Genomic DNA, 21,553 nt, shown 5'->3' on the forward strand with positions numbered 1-21,553 from the left:
GGGACTGATTAAAATTAGATCACTGACCAAAGTGTCTTTTTTCATCTGACTAGCTTACACACATCTCAAGCATCTGGGCTGATACATTTGTTTGTCTAATTCTTTCTTTCATTCTCATTCTCTCTCTCCCATTCTCTCTTACACACTCTTTCTTTCTTTCTCTCCCTCCCTCCCTCCCTGCACCTCTTAACCATTCTTGTCAGCTCCTTTCTCATTACCCATTTATGGGCCAAAAAGGTAACATTGCTCAGCACCTGATGAACGCCTCCCTCCCATCACCTGCCACTGCCTTCTACAACTGTTCCCACAAAGACTCCCTTGTCCTCTCGCCTCCCAAGCCACTTCCCTAGATGCTCCAGTGTCTGTTGTCTCACCCTGTTTCTTGCACCCCACCTGTCTCTGGCTCTCTGTTGCCCACTCTCCTCAGACTGGTGCTGATCCCAAAGAGGAGTGGAGAGGCAAGCAGGAGAGAGTTCTGTTAGTGAAGAGGGACAGTGGAGCTGTGGTGGGCAGCTTGGGGGCAGGGGCAGGAAAAGCATATGATGCACTGGATCTGGTTCCCAGGCCAAGTGGGCCATCCTGGCTCTAGGCAGAACTCTCAGACTGCATAAAATGCATCATTATTGCTGTCCACGTTCACCTCAAAACAACCACCCAGGGAGCTTCGGCTATTGGGCGGTATAAAAATGCAACAACAACAACAACAACAACAACCTAAAAGCAAATTCGTGAAGTAATATGGATCACACTGTCTCCGAGAGTCATCACTTACCTTAAGGTGGGCAAAATAAGTTCTAAATTTTTGTATAGTACAGCTCCAAGCACAAATACGGTGGATTCATCTAGTTCTAAAATGAAAAGAGGAGAGCAAGAGAGAGAAAGAAGACAACATGTACATTAAATGTGCTGCCTTTTCAAGCCGTTCCAACTTAGTCAGCACACAGTACGTGGAATGGTATTTATCATCGTGGAAGAAGTTTTATCTTTAAGGAAATCATCATTGCAACATGAAATATATTTCCCCACATTCTGTCATAAAAATGTAATATGATATATTAAGGGAGAGAAGAAGAAAAAAAGCTCTATACAATTGGAACATCTCACAAGATTTAGAGCGCTCAGAAGACTGGCTGTTTTGTGAGATTCATCATTCGCTGCTAAACTGTGCCAGCAATTCATGATATATTTTGCCTTGATTATGAAAGATCCAGGGGAGTTATTTTTAGAGGGCTCCCCTCAACCCCGCCCCACTTTAACACTGAAGAAGGCAGACTCTCCACTACAGCAATTTGGCATTCTAATTGTCTAATTCTGGGATCGCAAACCAATGCATTTGTCCTTCCAGAAAGTCACTTGAGTAACAAGCCTCTACACTAATTCAGGAGATGTTGTAATGCTGTTTCACACATTATGAAAGAGGAAACCCAGGTTTGACAGAGATTGACATTCACGCTTTACTTCTTTAGGTGTATGCACCTAAAAAACCCAACAACATAGGGCATGATCCATTCACATTTGGAGAGGGTGGAACTATAGAGCTATAGGAGCCCTCACCCTTCCTTTCCTTCTCCCAGCTGACCCCCAAGGATGGGTGCATCAGGGAGTCCAGATCCAGTGGAGGCTGGAGGCTCCAATTTTGGTGGGTCTGAGAATCCATTCTGGGTTCCAGTCAGAACCAGCCAGAACTGTCAAGGAACTATCCAATGTGTTGGAATAATATCCCCAACATAGATCCAGCTCTTAGGATAACTCCTTGACGATTCTGGTTGGTTCTGATTGAAACCCAGAATGGATTTACAGCCCCACTGAAATCGGGGCCACCAGCCTCCATTGTTGAGATCTCTGCATTACTTTACATTGGGAGGTTGTTGTATGGCCACTGCATAGCACAGATCCACCCTGTTTTCTCCCCAGAGGCCTGGGGAGTCAGCTTGCTGATCCGCATGCACCCATGTCCTGACCCGGGGATCACCCAGGAATTGGGAGAGGGGAGGAATGGAGCGCTGCGGCAATCACTCTTAACATGCAGAGTTGTGCTTTGTGAAGAAGTGGGTTGTTCCTAGACTGTGTGAAGATGCCCACAGATTATAGCTGCAATGCAGTTCTGATCTCCTGACGTTGCTCGTGGTGCATGCACAAAAGGGCAGGGCCAGTCCCTCAGGCTCCCCCTCTGCCCTTGACTCCTCTTGCTGCACTGATTTCACAACAGTTTGGTCTGCTTGGAAACATAAATGCCAGCATGCACCTTAAAAGCTGTAGGAACTATTCTGGGGGACAATGAGAAGGTTGCAGTTACACCTCTCTCATCACTTTATAGTAGGGTAGCAGTGCGGATGCTTTTTGCAGTTGGGCACTGGATTGCTCCTTTGCCCCTGCCTGGCCTCCCGTGGTCTGGATGACATCAGGGGCCATGGAGATAACAGCGTGGATTCCCTCCAGGAGGGTTCCTTTGGTGGTGGGGTTGTATGCTAGGTACCACCCCCTGGAGGAAACCCGAAGGTTCTCCATACCAGACTGGACAGCCTAACACAGAGACCTGGTATGTTATAATGAGAGAAATCTGGCTGCAGATGGAAATCATTATGGTTTCCTCATCGTCAACCTCCTCTTCCACTTGACAAAATTAATTTGTATGGAAGAAGCCACTCTAAACTTGGATTTTTGGTGATCCAAAATACTGATAAAACAAACTTACGTTCACACAACTCAGTGATCCCATACTTTTCCCAGTGTGACTTATGTGAGTGTCCTAATAAGCTATAAGGATGGGATGCTTTTTAGTTTTTACCTGTTGACATAGGGGTGAAGATGTTTTTGGGAATGACAACCCTGTCTTCTGAGTTTCGTGCCCAGTCGACCATCCCTTTCCTTCCTTTCATGGGAAAATTGATGTCCGTTAGCACTGATGCAGCAGGAAGCTTCTGAATGCTAGCCACTATTAAGAAAAAAAAAGCATACAAAAATGAAGTCAAACAGAACTCATTTTACCCTTTACAGAAGTATTATTAAGTGAAGATCATACTAGGAAAATTAAATATGACTCAACATTTCAACTATGAGAAAAAGTAGTTAATAAAAAGGGTTTGTAGGCACATATCTATAATAATAAAAGAGGATGTGTCCATGAAGCCTGCAGTAACATCTTACGCCTCCAGGGATAGGACTTCCCTAACTAGCACATGGCTTTGCAATCCATAGAGTATCAAACCAGGGGAGATTAGTAGGCCAAGGGATAGAGTTATATGCTTGCTCCCCCCCACTCCTGTGGGGCAGCCTACCCTCTGGGGAATGGAGTAGGGATGGGAGCATCAGCTAAATTTCCCCCCAAATATTCAGTAGCTCACTTTGACTCGCTCCTATTTTCCTTCCCCCCACCCCTGTTTTTCAGCTCATTCAAAGAGGCTAAGTACATACTTTCCTCACATTGACTGAAGCGTGAAAATGCATTTTTTTAAAAAAACAAACACATTTTTTCCAAATGTGATCACAAATTTAGGAATATGCAGACATTTCTTGAAAAGAAGTGTTCCTACTCATGTTTGTGTTTGAGAATGGGGCACGTTCAAATGATATGCAAACAGAAACAAAGTTCTTATAGCAAGAATGGTCAGACCCTTCCCTCAGGGGGAGCTATAGTGGTGCACCTGGCAAGGGCCATGCTTAAGGGAACCAGTGGACATGGTGTCACTCAGTTGGGGTGGGCCAATATGTTCAACTCTACTAGGTGATAACACTGCTCGAAGGCTTTGCTGTGTCCAACTAAGGGCTATTTCAGCCTGTGTGAAGCTGAATTCTGTTTCCTAGGTTGAAATTTATTTATTTATTTATTTATTACATTTTTATACCGCCCAATAGCCGAAGCTCTCTGGGCGGTTCACAAAAAGAAGAGAACACGTGCAGGGCAATCCTATACATGTCGACTCAGAAGGAAGCCCCATTCAATGGGGCTTACTCCCAGGAAAGTGTGAATAAGATTGAAGCCTTGGACTGAGAAGACAACAAGCTTCTGCATGATTTATAGCTAGATTGTGGATGAATGTGATGGCCTTGATTCTCTCGCTTGTCAGCTAGATTCACTATCTTAATAGGGATTATTAACTCTGTTGGCTCATGCCCTGAAATTCACATGGAAGGACATAGTGGAACTGTGTCTACAGAGCATATTCTGAACTGATTAAAAATGACAGAACTAGGAAGAGGATGTTGTGAATTGCTCAGGGAGATATAACTTCTAGAACCAGACTAATAAAGCAATAACAATGCCGCTATCCCTTGCATAGGCATAATAAGATTTGAAAACAAGCCCCATTAAGTAGATTGACATATTAGCAGCCCGGAGTCTGCTACTGGACAAAGCAAAAACAGAACGAGTATCTCACAAGCCACTTTCCATTACTCTCACCATGAAATGTAATTATTACCATTTTATTACTCTTTTTGCTTAGCACCCTTAGCAAGCAGAACGTTATGGAAACATTATTTCATTATATTCACAATGACCCTTTCAATCAGGGAGCTGATAATCCCATTTTACAAATGGGAAAGTGAGAAGCTGAAAGCATGTGAATTGTCCAAGACTATTATTAATAATTTTATTATTCATTATAATACATCATCAATGTCTATTATCAATGGATATTATATAGAACCATCAGTGATGGTACATCCATGAATAAGCTGGGATATAAACTCAAGTTTTCCGAGGTTCATAGGACTACACTGGCTCACTAATTATAATTATATGGAATATTAAAAGTATTTTTACTTCTTTTTTTTAACAGTGCAATCATATACCTATTTACTTTGAGGTAAGTCCCAATGGCCCAGTTGAGATGTAACACTTAGCCATATATTTTTTTGAACCACGGTTTGTTGAACTAGCCAAGATTTAGCTCAGAGACATTGTGTTTTGCTTAATGCCTCATCTGCCAATGCCAAGCAACTACCACAAAGCCCTTTGCCTTGCCAAAAGTCTGGGCGAGGCAACACTATGTCACCAACTCTCTTTCCATTGGCCCATAGCAGAAACAGGGTGGGGAACACAGAGATATTCAGCTGCTCTTGGCACCCCCCCACCCCCCAAGCAATAAATATTTCTGAAGCTTTTCACCTTTCCCTCCATTGCTAAACAAACCCACTAAGGCTAGTTCTCTATGTTAACCCTTTCCCCCCACCCCTCATGAATAAAACCACTTCTTTCTGTCAACCTTCTGCCTGCACCCCCTTGACTGTTTTATGCAATCTGGTAGCAGCCTATGGTGGCTCTTGCTTCCTACAAAGGTGACAAGTCAGGAGTAGAAGGTTATGTAAAATGTTGTCCCTGTGTATGTTCAACCACCCAGCATTGGCTCTGCTAGCTCCCTTGCTCCCTCACAGCTTTAGTAATCCAATCCTTCCGCAAACTATACAAAAGGAATTTTCCCACATGTTTCCATCATATCACCCTGCAAACTCAGATGCCTCTTCCCATGGAACTGTTGCAGGCAATCCTCTTGGAGCTGTGAATAAGCATTCGTCTCTCTAAAAGAAAGCTGTGAGGAAAGAATTCTCTCCTGATGTGGCATTCCAAATGACCCATTCCTCTCCACCACCACTAACCCTTCCCAGGGCATTACTAGATGAGGCCTTAGCGCGCCTTCTGACCTAGTTTCCCTGCTGTGCGTCCAGATGACGCACAGGGGAATCCGGAGGCAGGCCGTGCTGAGGCCTCCTCCAACGCGCCATAAGTGAATGCGCTTATGGCGCGCCTTTTCCCCAGCTCCAGCCTCAGGCCGGAGCTGGGGAACGTCTAGGGACTTCCGTGGCTTTTTGCGGCTCCTTGCTTACTCGTGAGGAGCCGTGAAAAGCCGCGGACCTGCCTGGCACAGCGCTCATACGAGCGCTGTGCCCATCGGCCCGGGGGGGGGGGAAGAGAGGGGAGGGATTGCCTGGGCAAGCGCAGCTCGGCTGCTTGCTCAGGCGGTGCGTGGCGCGATCACACCCGCCCTCCCCCCTTGCCACCCACCCTGCCATCCTTCGCCCCCCCCATACAACCCCCCCCAAAAAACACTCACCGTCTCCGGAGTCTTCGGGCCGCACCCGGCCCCTTTAAGCAAAAAAAAAAAAAAATGGCGGACCCCGCAGGGACGCGACGTCCCTGCGCGTCTGACGTGTGGAAGCCTGGTGGAGGCGCGCAAACGGTAGCCCGCCTTGGCCCCGCCTCCCTGCCGGCGTAAGCCGTCTAGCAAGGCCCCCAGTACATCTGAACCAAACACAGCACCCAACGTCCTGTGAGCCAACCCAGAGCATATCTACACTACAAGTGTATGGGGGGAAGATCATGGACTTACTGGCTTCCGCGATCCTCCCTGGGTGTCTAGACAGCTGCATGACATCACTGGACGGATGTCGCGGCTGGCATTGTTTTAAACAACAACAAGATGAGTGCACTCGCGTGCCAGTGCCAAAGGTGGTGGTGGGGGAATGATCCTGCTCCCCACTGCCAATGGGCACGGACTGCCGCCATGCAGCTCCATGCCCATTTTTCGGTCCCTGCTACTCGCGGGGAGGACAGGACAATCCGGGAGCAGTGGCCACACAGCCCATGTTCCTCAGGATGGTCCTAGATCTGCAGAAAAGTCAGGTTTTCCGTGGTTTCTGGCATCTCGGGGTAAGTCCTTGCTAGTCCTGGGTTGCCCCAGGATCCCCTGTGCATCAGATGGACACACAGGGACAATCCAAGGACTACCCTGGGATATAGGCATGGTGTAGACATGCCCCCAGACTCCAACCCCTTCCGCAAACCATCTGACTCCATCTGTGTTCACTCTTTCAATAAAAAAAAATGCTGCCCAGGGTATTCTGTATATAGACAGGATATAAATTGAATAAATAATTAAATAAATACACACACCCTTTATTACAAAAGCTTTGTGTGTGAGCAATTTCAACTGTTTGTATAGCTTGCTAAGAGCGACCGTTTGCTTCTAAGATCCATCCATCATTAGATATGTCTAAATGCACCTGGGCTCCCATTAATCCCATCTTCCAGACTGCTGTGGAGATTGTCAGCTGGGCTGGAGAAGGAGAGCTCATCAACAAGGAGGTGGCTGGCGCAAGGAGCTTTTTGCCAGGCAGTGTGAGGAGGTTGGACAATGTCAGTGAAAGTGCAAGTGAGAATCTCTTAGCCAAGTGAGAGGTTTTATTTTTAAACCACTCTTCCCTTGCATTTCTGCAGGCAGGCAGGCAGTGAAGATGGAGCAATTGGCGGATTAAGCCAAGGTACCAAGATTGAACATAATGATAAATCACAGTTAGTGCAAGCTGAGATTCACAAAACAACCTCAATGCTCTGGTGCATACATCATGAACAAGACAATGTATTGGTGCATGCTGCCTGACCACTCCCCCTGCAAGTGGGGTTAGCTAAATAACCGAAGGATCCTTGGTCCCTGGGTTGTTCAACATTGCATCTGAACCTTGCCCTCTGACTTGTTTCTCTCCTGAGAAGCCAGAGAGAAGGGAGAGGGACAAGCCAAAGATCTAGATTTGGATGAAATGCTGATTAGCCGCTTCTGCTTGCAGTATGAGCAATTACACCAGCACATTGCCTCTTTAACAATTTGTGGGTTATTGTGACATGCAAACTGGGCCAATCTGTGGTTTATGATTCTGGTTTCCGGTTTCCAAACAAACCATGATTAATGAGCTTCATCAGGTTTAGAAGTAAAAACAAATGGGAGTAAAGCTAAACAAACCATTGTTTAGTGTTATATCTGAACTAGGCCACTATATTCAAACAGTATCAAAACTGGGGGTGGTCCCTAGCAACTGTGTTTAGCGGAGGATGCAATACTAAACACAGCTACTGGTGAGTAAGCTCCAATGAACACAGTCGGACTTTCTTTTGAGTAAACACGCACAGGATTGTGCTGTTAATTTTCTAAATCCAGCAAGCCCTCACAGTCAAGTTTTAAATGAGCTGTATGCAAACACATACCGGCATATCATGGCTCCAAATGCAATTATGTGGTATTTTTTAAAAAATGAAAATGCACACCCACCTTTTTATTATCATTACTACAGGGGTGGGAAACACCAGAAATAATAGCAGCCTCACGTTGAAAGAGGTAAGCTGAGATTTTAGTTACTCATTTCCCCCCTCCCCCCTGATTTGTATTGCAGTTGTTATCTAGAAATCATGTTTTATTGTGGCTTTAGCAATCTGGGTATGATTCCATGGCAACACTGCCAGTTTCAAGTAAGATTCAGACTACTTCTAAGCCTCTGACAGGCCTGTGCGGCATTATTCACATTCACAGAGATGATAAACAATCTGTTCAGGGCTCCATTTCTAATGTGAGCCAGGGTGATAATTGTTTCTTGCACACTGCTTTTTTCTAATCATTTTACAACAAGGGTAATAGAGTTCATGCCATTTGCACATTGCATCTATAGACAAGGATGTGCATAACCAATTTACTGCAAGTGCCCTGGAGAGGGGTAAAAGCGAAAGACAACAGGGACATCTCCAAAAGCAGTCACAACAGCAAAATTATGGCATAAACCATTTGGCCTCTCATAAGTGGATTTCATTTTAAAGGAAATTGTAATTCAAATCAAGAGACAAGGAGAATTAAGATGTTAACAATATTAGCTTTACGGAATCTATTGCTTGACAACTGGCTCTTAGTTCCAAATTAACCTGATTATGTATTATAGCAAGCTTGCAGTTCAGGCTCTTTCAGGCTTTCACTATTATATTTAGGTTTACTGGATCAACTCACATTCCAATAGGTTGCACTTGATCACAAATATCCCAGCCTCTCCCAGACAGCCCCCATCTCAAGAAGTATTTACATCTTTCCTTTGTTGAAGGGGGCATTAAGAAAAGCATGATGCTTATGCATAGTGGCATGATCAGGGTTTGGGGAAGGGACTGCACCCACATGCAGGTAAGGGATTGCATCACATAAGCAGCACCAAGCCACTACCTGGATTCAAGGAACAGGACAGTGTTGGCATCTAGCATTTAAGACCCAATGGTGGCCACAAGGACATGTAGCAGCAACAGAAAACCAGGAAGTAATGGTTCCATAAGAACTGGGAGTATTGGTTGTGGACATGCATCAGCCAAAAGACTGGAGTCACCCTGGCTGCATGCTGCTTCCTTCATCCCATGGCTCTCGGGAGCACCAACAACAATGGACCAGATGGGATGCTTAGGATTGTCATCAGAGTGCCTGCCTGGTTGCCAGAAGACTCTTTCAATTACTCTGGAGGAGGGGTTTACTTGGTAGAAGGAAGATCCAGCTATAGCCCATGAAGAAGCAGATCCAGCTGCAAGTGATGAATCAGGGACAGGATGAAGAATTTTAGGGGAAATCCCTAAGGGGGGGGGGATTCCAAAACAACCAAAGGAGATGAGCATGTTCAATGGGCATAGAATGCTGACTGATTCTGAGTGGTGTGTGTGTGTGTGTGCGTGAATGGAATAGAGTGGCTGGAACCTAGGAGTATTTCAGAGTAGGAGTATTTCAGTCACCACTAGTATGGCCTAACTCATTTCCAGTTGTATCAATTTATGAATGTATCCCCAAAGTGGTTGATCCATCTCCATTCAACCAACTTTTTGTAAATGCACGTCTCTTTGCTGGTCTGCACTGGTTTTCTGGTGGATCGTATTACTATGCATATAATTCAGGAAAATTTCCCCATATTCATTGTAATTTATTTTCTTTTTAGTAATTTGTTGCAATATACCTTTCTATGGGCAAATGTATAAATAAAAACGCTTTTATTTTGTTTATTTATTTTATTATTTTACTTTTCTATGTAATTATTTATTTATCTAATTTTTGCTTAGTGATTTTACTTGCATACATAAAACCTTTACTTTAAAATGTAGAACAATATGAAAAAGGGCGATCTTAAGGGGAAGGAATAGGTTAGGGGGAGGGAAAGGTTTACTGTTCCTTTTGAAAAATAAAAATAATTTCTAATAAATTCTTAACAGCAACAACAACACCATATTGATTTATTCACATACTGTAATAAGGATACCATCAGTTATCTGGAAGTAGTTACTAAGGAAGTAACTTCATAGTTGGAAAAATATATAGGAATGCCACTCTTCATCCTATATATTTGAAAACAACCTGTTTATTTCACACACACCCAGGGCAGATTACAATGCGTTTCTCTCTACATATGCATGTGGAGGAATATTCAGAGTGTAATGTTATGATAGAATGAAAAGTCCATAAAGCTCTCAGAGAAGAGATTCACAGTTTGGGGTCTTAAATTCCAGCTGACTCACAAAGTAACATTTTCTGTATGTATTATCCCTTGTATTCATCTGTGGAGGAAAAATGGCACACATAATCTGCCCTAAGCATAACAAATAAAATTGAATTAATTCCCTTTCAGTGAGCAACACTAGGCCTTGTGTGTATTTAAATTCATATAAAGCAGAGATTCAATCACTTACTGTAATACCCACATTGCAAAATGAAACAATATTAACATACAGTGATGTTATAGTACCGTAAGCATATTAGCTAAAATGGTGTTAGTTCTGATTTTATACTGCATCTCTGAATTGTAAAAACATTGCATATTTAAAAGGAGAAACTGAGTAAGAGTCGTATTTCAAATAGGATACGATTTATTATTTTGTGAAAGACTGGCACAACTTAGTCCTAGGACTTATAAAAAGATTTCACTAGTTTTCATTATTTATTCAAGAACAGAAGTAATGAGTTTGCTTTGCACATATGGAATGGAACAATCACTTTGTATTAAGTATTCACAACAAACATTTATATGGGAATACCTATCTAAATGAGAGACATAAAATAGCTAAAGATGGTATCTTTAATTAAAACTTTAGTTATTTCATATCTGCTGTAAGCTTTGGAATCAAGTTAGGGGTTTTAAATTGCCCTTTTCCAGGGGAAAAGAGAATAACAAAGATTTGGTGTGATCTCAATTTCTATATATCCAGATATCGTTCCTTGAAACCTGTTTTGATTCAGAACAAAATAAAATATTGGGGGAAATTATCATAGCTGCAATACAGTTCAGTCCAACTGAGTCACCTTTTGGAGCCTCCAAATCAGTCCCAGTTCAACTCGGGGTGCTTTGGGGCTTGGCTGCCTTACTTTGGCACCGAAGCCGAAGTGAGATTTGGGCCCCCTCCAAAGAGGGTCAATCTTTGGAGGGGTTCCTGAATTCCAGGAAAGCTGGGTGTAAGGCCGACCAGGAGTCCATTGACTTCCCGCTCACTCCTCCTACAAGCTCTCTTTGGAATAGATCTATGGTAGAAAACAAGGGGAAATGGCCCTTTATGGCCACTGTAGTTTAACAGCCATAGATCTATTAAAAAAAGAGAGGCCTTGTGATCTTACCTTTAAATCGCACCTCAGGTTTTAAGCAGGAAGATGTACAGCAAGTTAAGTCCCAGTGGCAACAGTGACAGGAGGTGACTGGGGAGGGAGGGGAGGGCGGGGGGGAGAGGAAGGTGAGTCCAATGGACTCACAGACAGCCTCATGCCAGCTTTCACTCACATGTGTGTGGGGGGAGCAGTCTACCACTACCCTGAATCAGTCTCAGGGCTTCAGGCTGGAGTGCCTCAGCTGACCCAGTACCACCTCAGATTCAGGCCCAGGAAGACCAAATCAGCCCGCCCCGCTCAGATTCAGGGATTCAGCCCTAGGCAGTGCACTGCTTTAGTTCCAAATCCACTTCAAATACAAAAGTCAGATAATTTAGATTTTTGGAAAATTCCAAATCTGGGGAGATATTTTGGTCAGCAGAAAATGGTGGCGCTGATTACAGTGGGGCTTTGAATCCCACTCTAGGTTCCAGTCAGAACCAGCCAGAACTTCAAATGAGTCATCCAAGTTCCTGAACCTATTTGGGGAATAGCTTTTCCACCCTGGATAGCTCCTTTAGAGTGCAGGCTGGTTCTAAGGCCTTTTCTATACCTAAGGGTGTAGAGGGAGGGAGGGGGGAGGATCACGGACTTACCTGCTTCCACAATCCTCCCTGGGCATCCAAACAGAAGCGCAACATCCCGGAAGAGAAGAGGGAAGTCAAGCCTGCCATTTTTTTTTAAAAAAGGCAGGAGCTGGAGCGTAATTGCACTCCAGTGAAAAGTTTTTTTAAAAAAAAGCCCCAACCCTGCTCCCCCCTTTGATGTCCCTGGATTCCCCCAGCCCGGCTCCTTCCATCTGCTAACCCCTGCTACTCGCAGAGAGGAGGGAAGAAGCCGGGATGGGCACTCACACCAACCATGGTCCTCAGGATCATCCCAGGACCATGGGTAACATTGGGATAACTGCAGAAGCAGTTATCCCAGGTAAATGGAAGGGTCATCCCTGCCTGCTCCCAGGATCCCCTATGTGTCATTTGGACGCACAGGGAGGACTCAGGGACAACCCCGGGGGAAAAGGTTGGTGTAGACATGGTCTAAGAATGGATTTGGTTCAGCACCTTGGATAGCCCCTTTATTCAGGCTAGTTCTGACTAAAACCCAGAATGGATTCCCAGCCTCCCTGAACTCGAAGCCACCAGACTCCCCTGATTTTGATTAGCAAATGTCAGAATTAACCCTGTAGCTACTGAAATGCAGAAATAAGTTTCTGCATGTTGGTCCATTGCAGGGGTAGAAGGAAGGGAATTCATATTCAGCAACTGGCTGGTGAGGATTCTTTTTAGCTCCTGTGGGAAGGGGGGATCTTGTATGGTGTGTGTGTGTGTGTGTGTGTGTGTGTGAGTGAGAGCGAGCGAGAGAGAGAGAGCGCTACTGTATCTTGACACCTTGATGCGGTGGAAACTCTGAAGCCTACAATCTCCCCACCACATCACCTATGAAACCGGAGGAGGAGGACTAGTAAACTAAGGCCACAGCTAGACCTAAGGTTTATCCTGGGATCATCCAGGGTTCACCCCTGCCTGAGCACTGGATCCCCTGTGTGTCACCTAGATGAACAGGTTTGACCCCTGGATGATCCAGGGATAAACCTTAGGTCTAGCTATGGCCTTAGACATCTCTGATAGTACCTCCCCAAGTTCCTTGTTTGGGGGAGCAGAAGAGAGGAGGAGTTCAGATGCTGTCTTTGTTTGAACTCTTTCCCCCTCACCACTCCAATTCATCCCCAGAGCAATCAGTCTTTGCAGTCCCAGCATTTTCATGGTTTGAAGGAAGAGTACACAGAGGGCAAAATTAAACCTGCTAGATAGCTCCTAAGATAGGGCTTCATTTGTAAATCGCAAATGTAACTTTAATTACATCATATTACCTACTGGTGAGAGAATTATGGAGCTGGCTCCTCTGAGAGCCTATTTGCACAATCACTGGGCTCGTGATGGGCTCTTTAAAATGAACTTTTAATTGCATGGGGCCAACTTACCATCAAATTTCATGTGCAATGGAACGCACCATGGCAACAATCCTAAGCAAACCTACCAGGAAGGAAGTCTCCTTGAATTTCTGAATGTTTAGTATGATTACAATCATATCATGCTGAATATAAACATCTTAAAACATGGTGTTACATTGAAAAAGGATGTGTGCGTGCATAAAGTTTATGGCATAACAAATCTGTTGAAGTGGAATCTAATATTTCTGCTAAGAAGTAAGTTCCACTGAATTCAATGAAACTTCCTGCCAGGAAAGTGTGCTTAGGACTGCAGGCTTAGTGTTTAAAATGCCACAAGATTCTGTTGGTTTTTTGGTTTTTTGGCACAAGAGCTATCCTCCTGGAAGTCTTTAATTCCTGAATGTCTTCATGATCTCTGTTTTCTTCCTTGTTCCTTCAGATATTTGTGTTCAGCAAAAATCAATTGGTCATAAAACCATTGGGCAGTATCCAGTGCTGCCCCTGCACTGGAGCTGATTGTATAATAATAATAATAATAATAATAATAATAATAATAATAATAATAATAATAATAATAATTCAGCAGGATCCACTGCTGGTGCAACATGAAGCAAGTGTTTCCTGGGACAACCTAGAGGTAGGCAAAACTTGAGTTTGCCGAAGTTCTCCAAATTCCATCTCGAAGCACATTCTGACTCAAGTCCATATCAGACTGCAAGCTCTGTTTTCTCTTTTAGCATGAAGATCTGTCTGAATTTTCATCCATATTTTCCAAAATGTACACATCAATTGTGCACCTCTTTGAGATGTATACATTCTTCTCCCAATGATTAAAGCATATTTGTGCACAATTTCCGAAAGTACATATTTTTCATGTGCATTTTTCCAATACGCGCATGTTCACAGACACATTTTGGAGGGTCCATGGATCACATTACAAACGTGGAAATGCCCAAACTTCAACTGTAGTGCGAACATCAACTGTCTCTGAGTCTGTGTCCAGTCTGAAAGCTGCAAACTAGATAAATTCTGATCAAAAATGAACTAAAACAAATTTCTCATAAATCCCCAAAGCAACCCTAGAAATGAGCTGAAATACTCATTTTGGAATAGGACAGCAAGCCGTGCTGACATGTTCTGTTCCAGAAACAAGTGTTTTGGCTCATTTCCAGTTGTTTTAGCTAGCACTAGCTTCCCATTGCACCACCAGTGGGACCCAGAGGTATGTGGGCAGCATTGGATGCTGGCCATTTGATTGATTGGATCTGGACTTAGTGGCATTACGTTTCTATTGAACTCAATGGGACCTCACTTAACCATGACTAAGCTTTCTCACTGATTTCAGTGGGACTGAATAATAACTGTAATTAAAATAGAAATGCAATACATCTCACCATAGTGGAGAAGACTGATTGGATGGCCTGTGTATCTGCTCAGTCTGCTGTCTGGGTGCTCACTGTTGATGGGCAACTTCAAAGCCCCTTACGTGCTCTCCTGCCTTATGGCTCTTTATATTTAAACCAGACATGGACTGAACAGCCCTTCAAAGAGTGGATGCTTTCAGATAGAAGACTGCCCCCTGCCTACTCTCCAAACTAGGGGACTGTCCTCTGTAAAGTAGGACACTTGGCCACCTCACTGTCTTTCTCCCCATCTCATTCTTCTTCACGTGTGAGGCCCTGTAAATCAGGTCTGAGTTGTCCCAACCTCTGAGTTATTTTTATATCATCATCATCTTTGAAAAATTCTTGAATGATTTTTGCCTCTAAAATAGCCATCTATTTCAGAAACTAAGAAAAGAAAAATCACAGCTGGAAAAATGCATTTAAAATCTGTATTCCTCCACAGTAGGTTCTCTAGTCTTTTACTGAATACAAAAGATCAGTTCATTCAACTCACCTGTGATGTACAGAGAGCAAGAGTCTCTTTAGCAAATAATCAAAGCAGCAGATGGATCCAATAATGGATAATAATCATAACAGAGATTTGCCTTGTATTCATAAAAAAACCAAGCCTTTCTATTTAAGGAATTCTAATCTTATTTATGTATTTTATTTCTAAATTATGCTCTGCCACATTACTCTTTCAGGGCTGAAAGTTTTAAGTAATAATGACAGCAAAAATTAAAATGTTCACAAATTTTCACTAAAACAATAGAATAATCTTCCCTCTATTTGCAAAGTGCAGAGTTGAATGCAATCCATATGCAGCCAAAATAGGAACATCTATGCACAAGAGGGATGTATCAGCTGGCGTGGAGGTACCCCAGGATTTCCAGAAGTACAAAAAAAATATCTTTTTGGGGGGGGAATTGTAAGCTGGAGGAACATCATCACAGTCTAAGGAGATCTGAGTGTGCTCAGGTGGTCCAGATACTGAATGAGTTAGAAAAGTATCAAGTGGAAGGAAAGGGAATTGACTGACTTGCTGGAAGTGACTGGCAAGAGGAGGGTGTGGCCAGAGCAGCCCCAAAAGCTTAAATATACCACTGATTAGCTGGCCAGTGGGCATGAGAGATTGTGTGCGAGAGAGAAAGCAGGCAGTGCATCGTGGGGATAGGGTAAAGGACAAAGAAAAGAATTAGTGGGAGGTCGACAGTGACCTCTCCGCACCTCTTTCCCTGTTGAGCTTCACTCCACTTGTCTCCTTTTTCCTCTTCCAAGAGAAACCGAATGAAAGACCAGGTTCAGGGACTGTGCTGAGGAAGCGTGGCTTACGACAGACCCATGGTGCAGTTAGTATTGCAGGACAGAGCTAGAAATGGAGCTAAGCCTGGTTACTTCTCAAGTTGCAGCAATGGTTAACCTACTTAAATTGCCCCCTGCCAGGTCAAATCTAGCACTTTGATGTGCAGGTGGTAGGGTTGCACTTTTAAATGTTCAAAAACTAAAAATAAATACATTTTACAAACCAAGTAAGATCTGTGTGAGAGCTGGGACACTTGTTTTATACATTTGTTACACCCCTCGGCCATAGGCTGAGGTAACAGACACACACATTATATATGTGGCCACATTTGCATGAAACTTTTCACTAGCTCTTAAAAATAAAACAAACAAAAGCAACTGGAGAGCCTGACATTTCAGTGGAGGAATAAAAGGAAGGGGATACTTAACCCCTTTCCTCACCAGACATTCTCCTCCTGATCCATTTACGCATATCGACTTATTGAGCCTGTTCAGCCATATTAAGCCATGGTTAGGCCGCTAACCCTTTTGCAGTAAATGAGTAGTGAGCATGTTTAAACTGTGGTTATGTTGCCATCATGGTTAGGAATGGTTCACATGACACACTAAGCCATAATGTTTAGTTCAAAATGCTTAACCACTATTGCTTAGCGTGTCATCTGAACTGGGTCAATGTCATGGCCCCAACCTTGAACAATAGCCAAGGTATGGAGACAGAGGACGATGAGCCAATCGAATCCAAGGCCATCATACTGTCTGCTGGAAAACAACCAGGATGTTGAAACGAAATAAGGCTGATCACTGTTGGACTATGGAGCAGGATCCAAGCACACATGGGTGCTTTTAGTAACAACACTTTTTTTAAAAATGGGTAAAGTTATACACCCCTGTGGGTAATATAGAGTACGGGCCTAAGACTGCAATCTTATACAAACTTCCTGCGTGTAAGTCCCACTGAAGGAAATGGGGCTTACTTCAGAGTAGTAATTCTGCTACAGGATTGTGCTGTAAGCTTTCTTTCATTACACACACTCAGAATGAATTTCTTTGACAAACTTGCAGTCTCTAAATTGATGTGAGACCACGAGGGGGCAGGAAAAGCTAAAAATGAATTTGTAGGCTAGCAAAATGTAATAGTGCAACATTAAAAATTGATCTTTCTGGAGGATGCTCGAGACATTTGCCTTCTCTCCAGGCTCTGCAATTCTGCGACCTGTTTGTTTGTTGGCAGTTAAGAGGAGTTTTGTATTACTGTTCATCATTCTCTGTGCTGTCTCTACTTACATGCATGCACTATATTGCTTTTAGAAGTACAAAAAAATAAGATGAAACATTTTGTAGTAAGGATGTGAATGTTTTCTAGCGTTAACATTCCTTGTTTCATATGTGTTTTTACTGTACAATGGCTTGCCATGCAGCATGTGATTCATTAATGGGTGGGGCGAGTATTACAAACAAATGTGTACCTCTTTAACAGTCCCCCCCCAAGTTTGGCCATTTGGGGAGGGGGATTTGACAGGTATAAACACATTTAAGGTAGTGTGGCCATATGGAAAGGAGGACAGGCTCCTGTATCTTTAACAGTTGTATAGAAAAGGGAATTTCAGAGGGTGCCATGTGAAATTCCCTCTTCATCACTACAGTTAAAGCTGCAGGAACCCTGCCCTCTTTTGTATGTGGTCACTCTAGTGTAGCTAGTGCAGCTTTAACTGTTGTGCTGAAGAGGGAATTTCACCAGGGTAGGATCTACACTACTGCTTATAATGGTTATGACAACTGTTCAGGCCCAGGATATATTACATATACTGTTTTCGTACCGTTTTTAAAGTGTTACATCCTGCTTGGTGTAGATTGGTGAGGCATGCATACAAATGACACATGATGAAATTCCCTTTTCTATGCAACTGTTAAAGATACAGGAGCCCTGTCCTCCTTCTCATATGGTCACGCTATTTAAGGGGAGGGGGAATATCCAGAGTTTTATTTAATCCAGACATTTATGCACAGACAAAGTAGATGCTGAAAATGTGATTTCAATGCACATTAGCAAACAGCAATAGTTTTTAAAGAAGGGTTTTTTTAAAAAAAATCCGCAATGACTTATACAGCCAGTTGTTTGCATAGCGTGGCATTTTTTAAAAAGGCTTTTGAGCAGAGTAATCTCATCCATGTTTACTCAGAAGTAAATCTCATTGCACTCAATGGGGCTTACAGGTAAGTGTACATACGTTGCACATTAGCATGTTCTTCAGTTCACAGTAACAGGACTGGAAAAGAGTGCTTACAATGTCGATCAAATTTTAAAAATGCTGTTGAAGTATCCATAGATTGGGAAACAATGGCTGCAAAGAGGCATGGAAAATGTGTACAACAATGGAAGACAGGAGTTCTTATGTGTGTGTTTTTGCATAAAATTGAACATTATAAAAAATGTAAATGTAGCACCAATTATTAATTCATGTAACTAATTCATGTAACTTTCCACAGCTTTCTTTATGACCCCAAATACATTTTATTTGTCCTTAGAACTTGGGGAAACAAATTGCATTTGTGCTTTACAGTGCAGTCCTATGCACATCTACTCAGAGGTAAGTCCCACTGAGTTCAATAGAACTTACTCTCGGGGAAGTATGTAAAGCTAAAATCCTACACCTATTTACCTGGGAATAAGCCCCATTGAACTCAATGGTATTTACTTCTGAGTAGACATCTGTAGGATTGCAGCTTTAGAAACATTGTGATGCCCACTAACAGCTTTAGCTTTATTTTTCATTATTTATATTTAAATTTATGAGATGCGTTACTGATTCAAGGCCCCTCAATAGCTTAACAATGCTAGGTTAACTATTTCAATTTATGCCATTATCAACTGTTACACATCCAGAACAGTGAGTTCTGGCAGTGGGCTGAATAAACAATTGAGCCGGATATACGTATTTTCCATGGACCAAAATATTCCACTGGAAAAATGCATTGCTTAAAAATCTCACATGTGACATGATGAAAAATATTCAAATAAACAGTGGTACAGACAGTGTAAGAAAGATTTTCAGCCTCCCCCCCCCCCCCCCAACACACATACACACACACCGCCCCATCCCTAGCTTACTCAATTCATGGAAATCAGAGGGGGAGGGAAAGTAATTTAGCCAAGCATAAACGTTTGGAAAGCCCTGGTAAACATCCATTACAAACAAACAATGAAAGCTTTGTTATCTCAAATAAGGAGATTATCTTAAAAGATCAAAGCCATTAAAATTGTTGTCTCAGGGGAAGATTTAGTGATCTAAAAATGGTAGGAGAACCATGGTTACAATTTATGTTCCAGACATTGCCACTGCATATTTGCTTAATTCACTTCAGTCGCTGAGAATCTCTCCATCTTCCCACCCCAGCTTTTATGGATATAATTGTGATTACAATTCATCTCTCATTAATGTTCTGCACAAGGCGACCTCTTTACATCTCGGCAATGGCTTTCCATGGCCTGACAATGTATTATGAAAAAAGCACAATCTCTTCCAAAGCTCACAAACATAAGGTACAAAAAACAAAAATTCCCTGTTACTCATTAGTACTGTAGTGATTTATGTGATAGCATTTGAACAGGGAAGGGATAACGGCAGGCGATTTTCTGCTTAGAGAGAGAGAGAGAGACTAGAATATTATGCATATTTACCCAGAAGTTAAAGTAAGTCCTGGTGTATTAAATACAGCTTATTCCCAAAAAACTCTGCATATAATTGCAAGAAGTTTGCAACCTCAATCTTTGAGACCTAATGGGTTGGAAGATCCAAGTGCAAACTCATCAGAGCCTTAGGAAATAATAAGGGCAGGAATAAGGAGTTCTCATAAAATGGCCACGTTTTAAAATTTTGATTTAAAAACATAAGAGTCATGCTGGATCAGACTGGGGCTTAACTGTTTCAGCACTATGTTCCTACAGTAGCCAACTAGATGCAGGTGGAAAGTCTACCAACAGGACATTAATGCAATAGCATCTTCCTGCTGCCTAGTAACTCGTATAGAGTAGCATGCTGTCTCTGATACTGGAGGTAATACATACTTATTTATCATTTATTAATTTTTTACATTTCTATATTGCCCAATAGCCGAAGCTATAGCATCAGCAGGCTGGCCCAAGGCAAGAAGCTACTACCACCCTCATTCCCAACTATGACAAGCTCACCCAACATCTCATGAGACTTCAGTCAGCCCTTGCAAGACTTTGGCTGGGTCTCATATGGCTTCGAATGAGCAGAGACGTACACTGGGAGGGTGGCTGCTCAAGAGAGCTATACTAGCTGTTCTCTTGCTGCAGCAAATGCCACAGTAGATGAGTAACTGGCAGGGCTCTTCTGGCAAGGGTAAGGGGGCACTGAGGCATAATTTACCACTCTTCCCTCTCTGCCACCTGAATCCTTTGCCCCAGGGCTCATCTACGCCCAAGCAGGATATTCCACTATGAAAGCAGTATATAAAAGGCAGGAGCCACACCAAGCAGCATATAGCAGTATTAAAGCAGTACATAGTATGGCCTTTGCTAGACCAGCCTATATCCCGGGGTGATACCCGGGATTGTCCCTGTGCGTCCAGATGACACACATGGGAACCTGGGCTCAGGCAGGGATCAACCCTCCCTGGCCCCCGGATATAGGCCTACCCTTTGGCCCTGCTTTTCCCCATGGTCTGAGCCTGAGACCGCAAACGTGTGGCCCGTTTCCATGGCTTTCCCCGGCTCTGCACCCATCGGGGCTAGGGTGGGGGGAGCGGGGAAATCAAGGTTGTTGTTTTTTTTTAAAAAACCTTACCTTGCTGGTTGTCCTCTCATGCGCAGCTGGCCCTTTAAAAGTTTTTTTAAAAATGGCAGGCGCGATGGCTCTCTTCTTGAGCTCGTAGCACCTTGCGTCTAAACTAGGGCGAGATCTCACGTTATTCACAACGCGAAGTCTCCCCTCCTCTCCCCCAGATTTTCAGGTAGGTCTAGCAAAGGCCTATGTCTCAATGGGCCCCAACAGTTGTCAGTGCACATTAGTGTGGCTCCTGCCTTTTATATACCGCTTCTATAGTGGAATATCCTGCCTGGTGTATATGAGCCCCCAGTCTGTCTAATAAGAAGGCTGGCCCTGACCATCAGTAGCCCTTGTCAGCCTTATCCTCCATAAATTGATCTCACCTCCTTTTAAGCCATTCAAGTTGGTGGCCATCATTAACTCTTATCTCAATTAAATTTATTAAATTCTTATCCCATCCTTTCCCCCAAATAACTCTAGGTGGCATACATAATTCTGCCAGACACCATTTTATCCTCACAACAATGCTGGGAGGTAGGTCACTTTGAAAGACCGTGACTAATTCAGCAAGTTTCATAGCTGCGTGGGAATTTGAACCTGGGTCTTCCAGTCCAAGTCCAATATTTTATCCACCTGCTGTGGTGGTGTGGGCCGCTATTGTACCTTACCATCTAGCAGAAAGTAATAGAATCAGGTTGTTAGTACCAT

At 43.2% G+C, this 21,553-nt stretch overlaps 1 protein-coding gene across 7 annotated transcripts in view; it reads right to left on the reverse strand.

The window, feature by feature from the left end:
- Positions 1-21,553, reverse strand: part of ADGRB3 (adhesion G protein-coupled receptor B3) — a 545,908-nt gene that overhangs the window by 250,938 nt on the left and 273,417 nt on the right. For all 7 annotated transcript variants that reach the window (XM_063125010.1, XM_063125008.1, XM_063125009.1 and 4 more), the window contains 2 exons: positions 2,789-2,935; positions 773-848 (listed from right to left, as the gene is read on the reverse strand). In XM_063125010.1, coding sequence (XP_062981080.1) covers positions 773-848; positions 2,789-2,935 — 223 coding nt within the window. The remainder of the gene's footprint in view (positions 1-772; positions 849-2,788; positions 2,936-21,553) is intronic.

The sequence above is a fragment of the Elgaria multicarinata genome, chromosome 4 (genome assembly GCF_023053635.1).
Source record: "Elgaria multicarinata webbii isolate HBS135686 ecotype San Diego chromosome 4, rElgMul1.1.pri, whole genome shotgun sequence".
Lineage (NCBI taxonomy): Eukaryota > Metazoa > Chordata > Lepidosauria > Squamata > Anguidae > Elgaria > Elgaria multicarinata.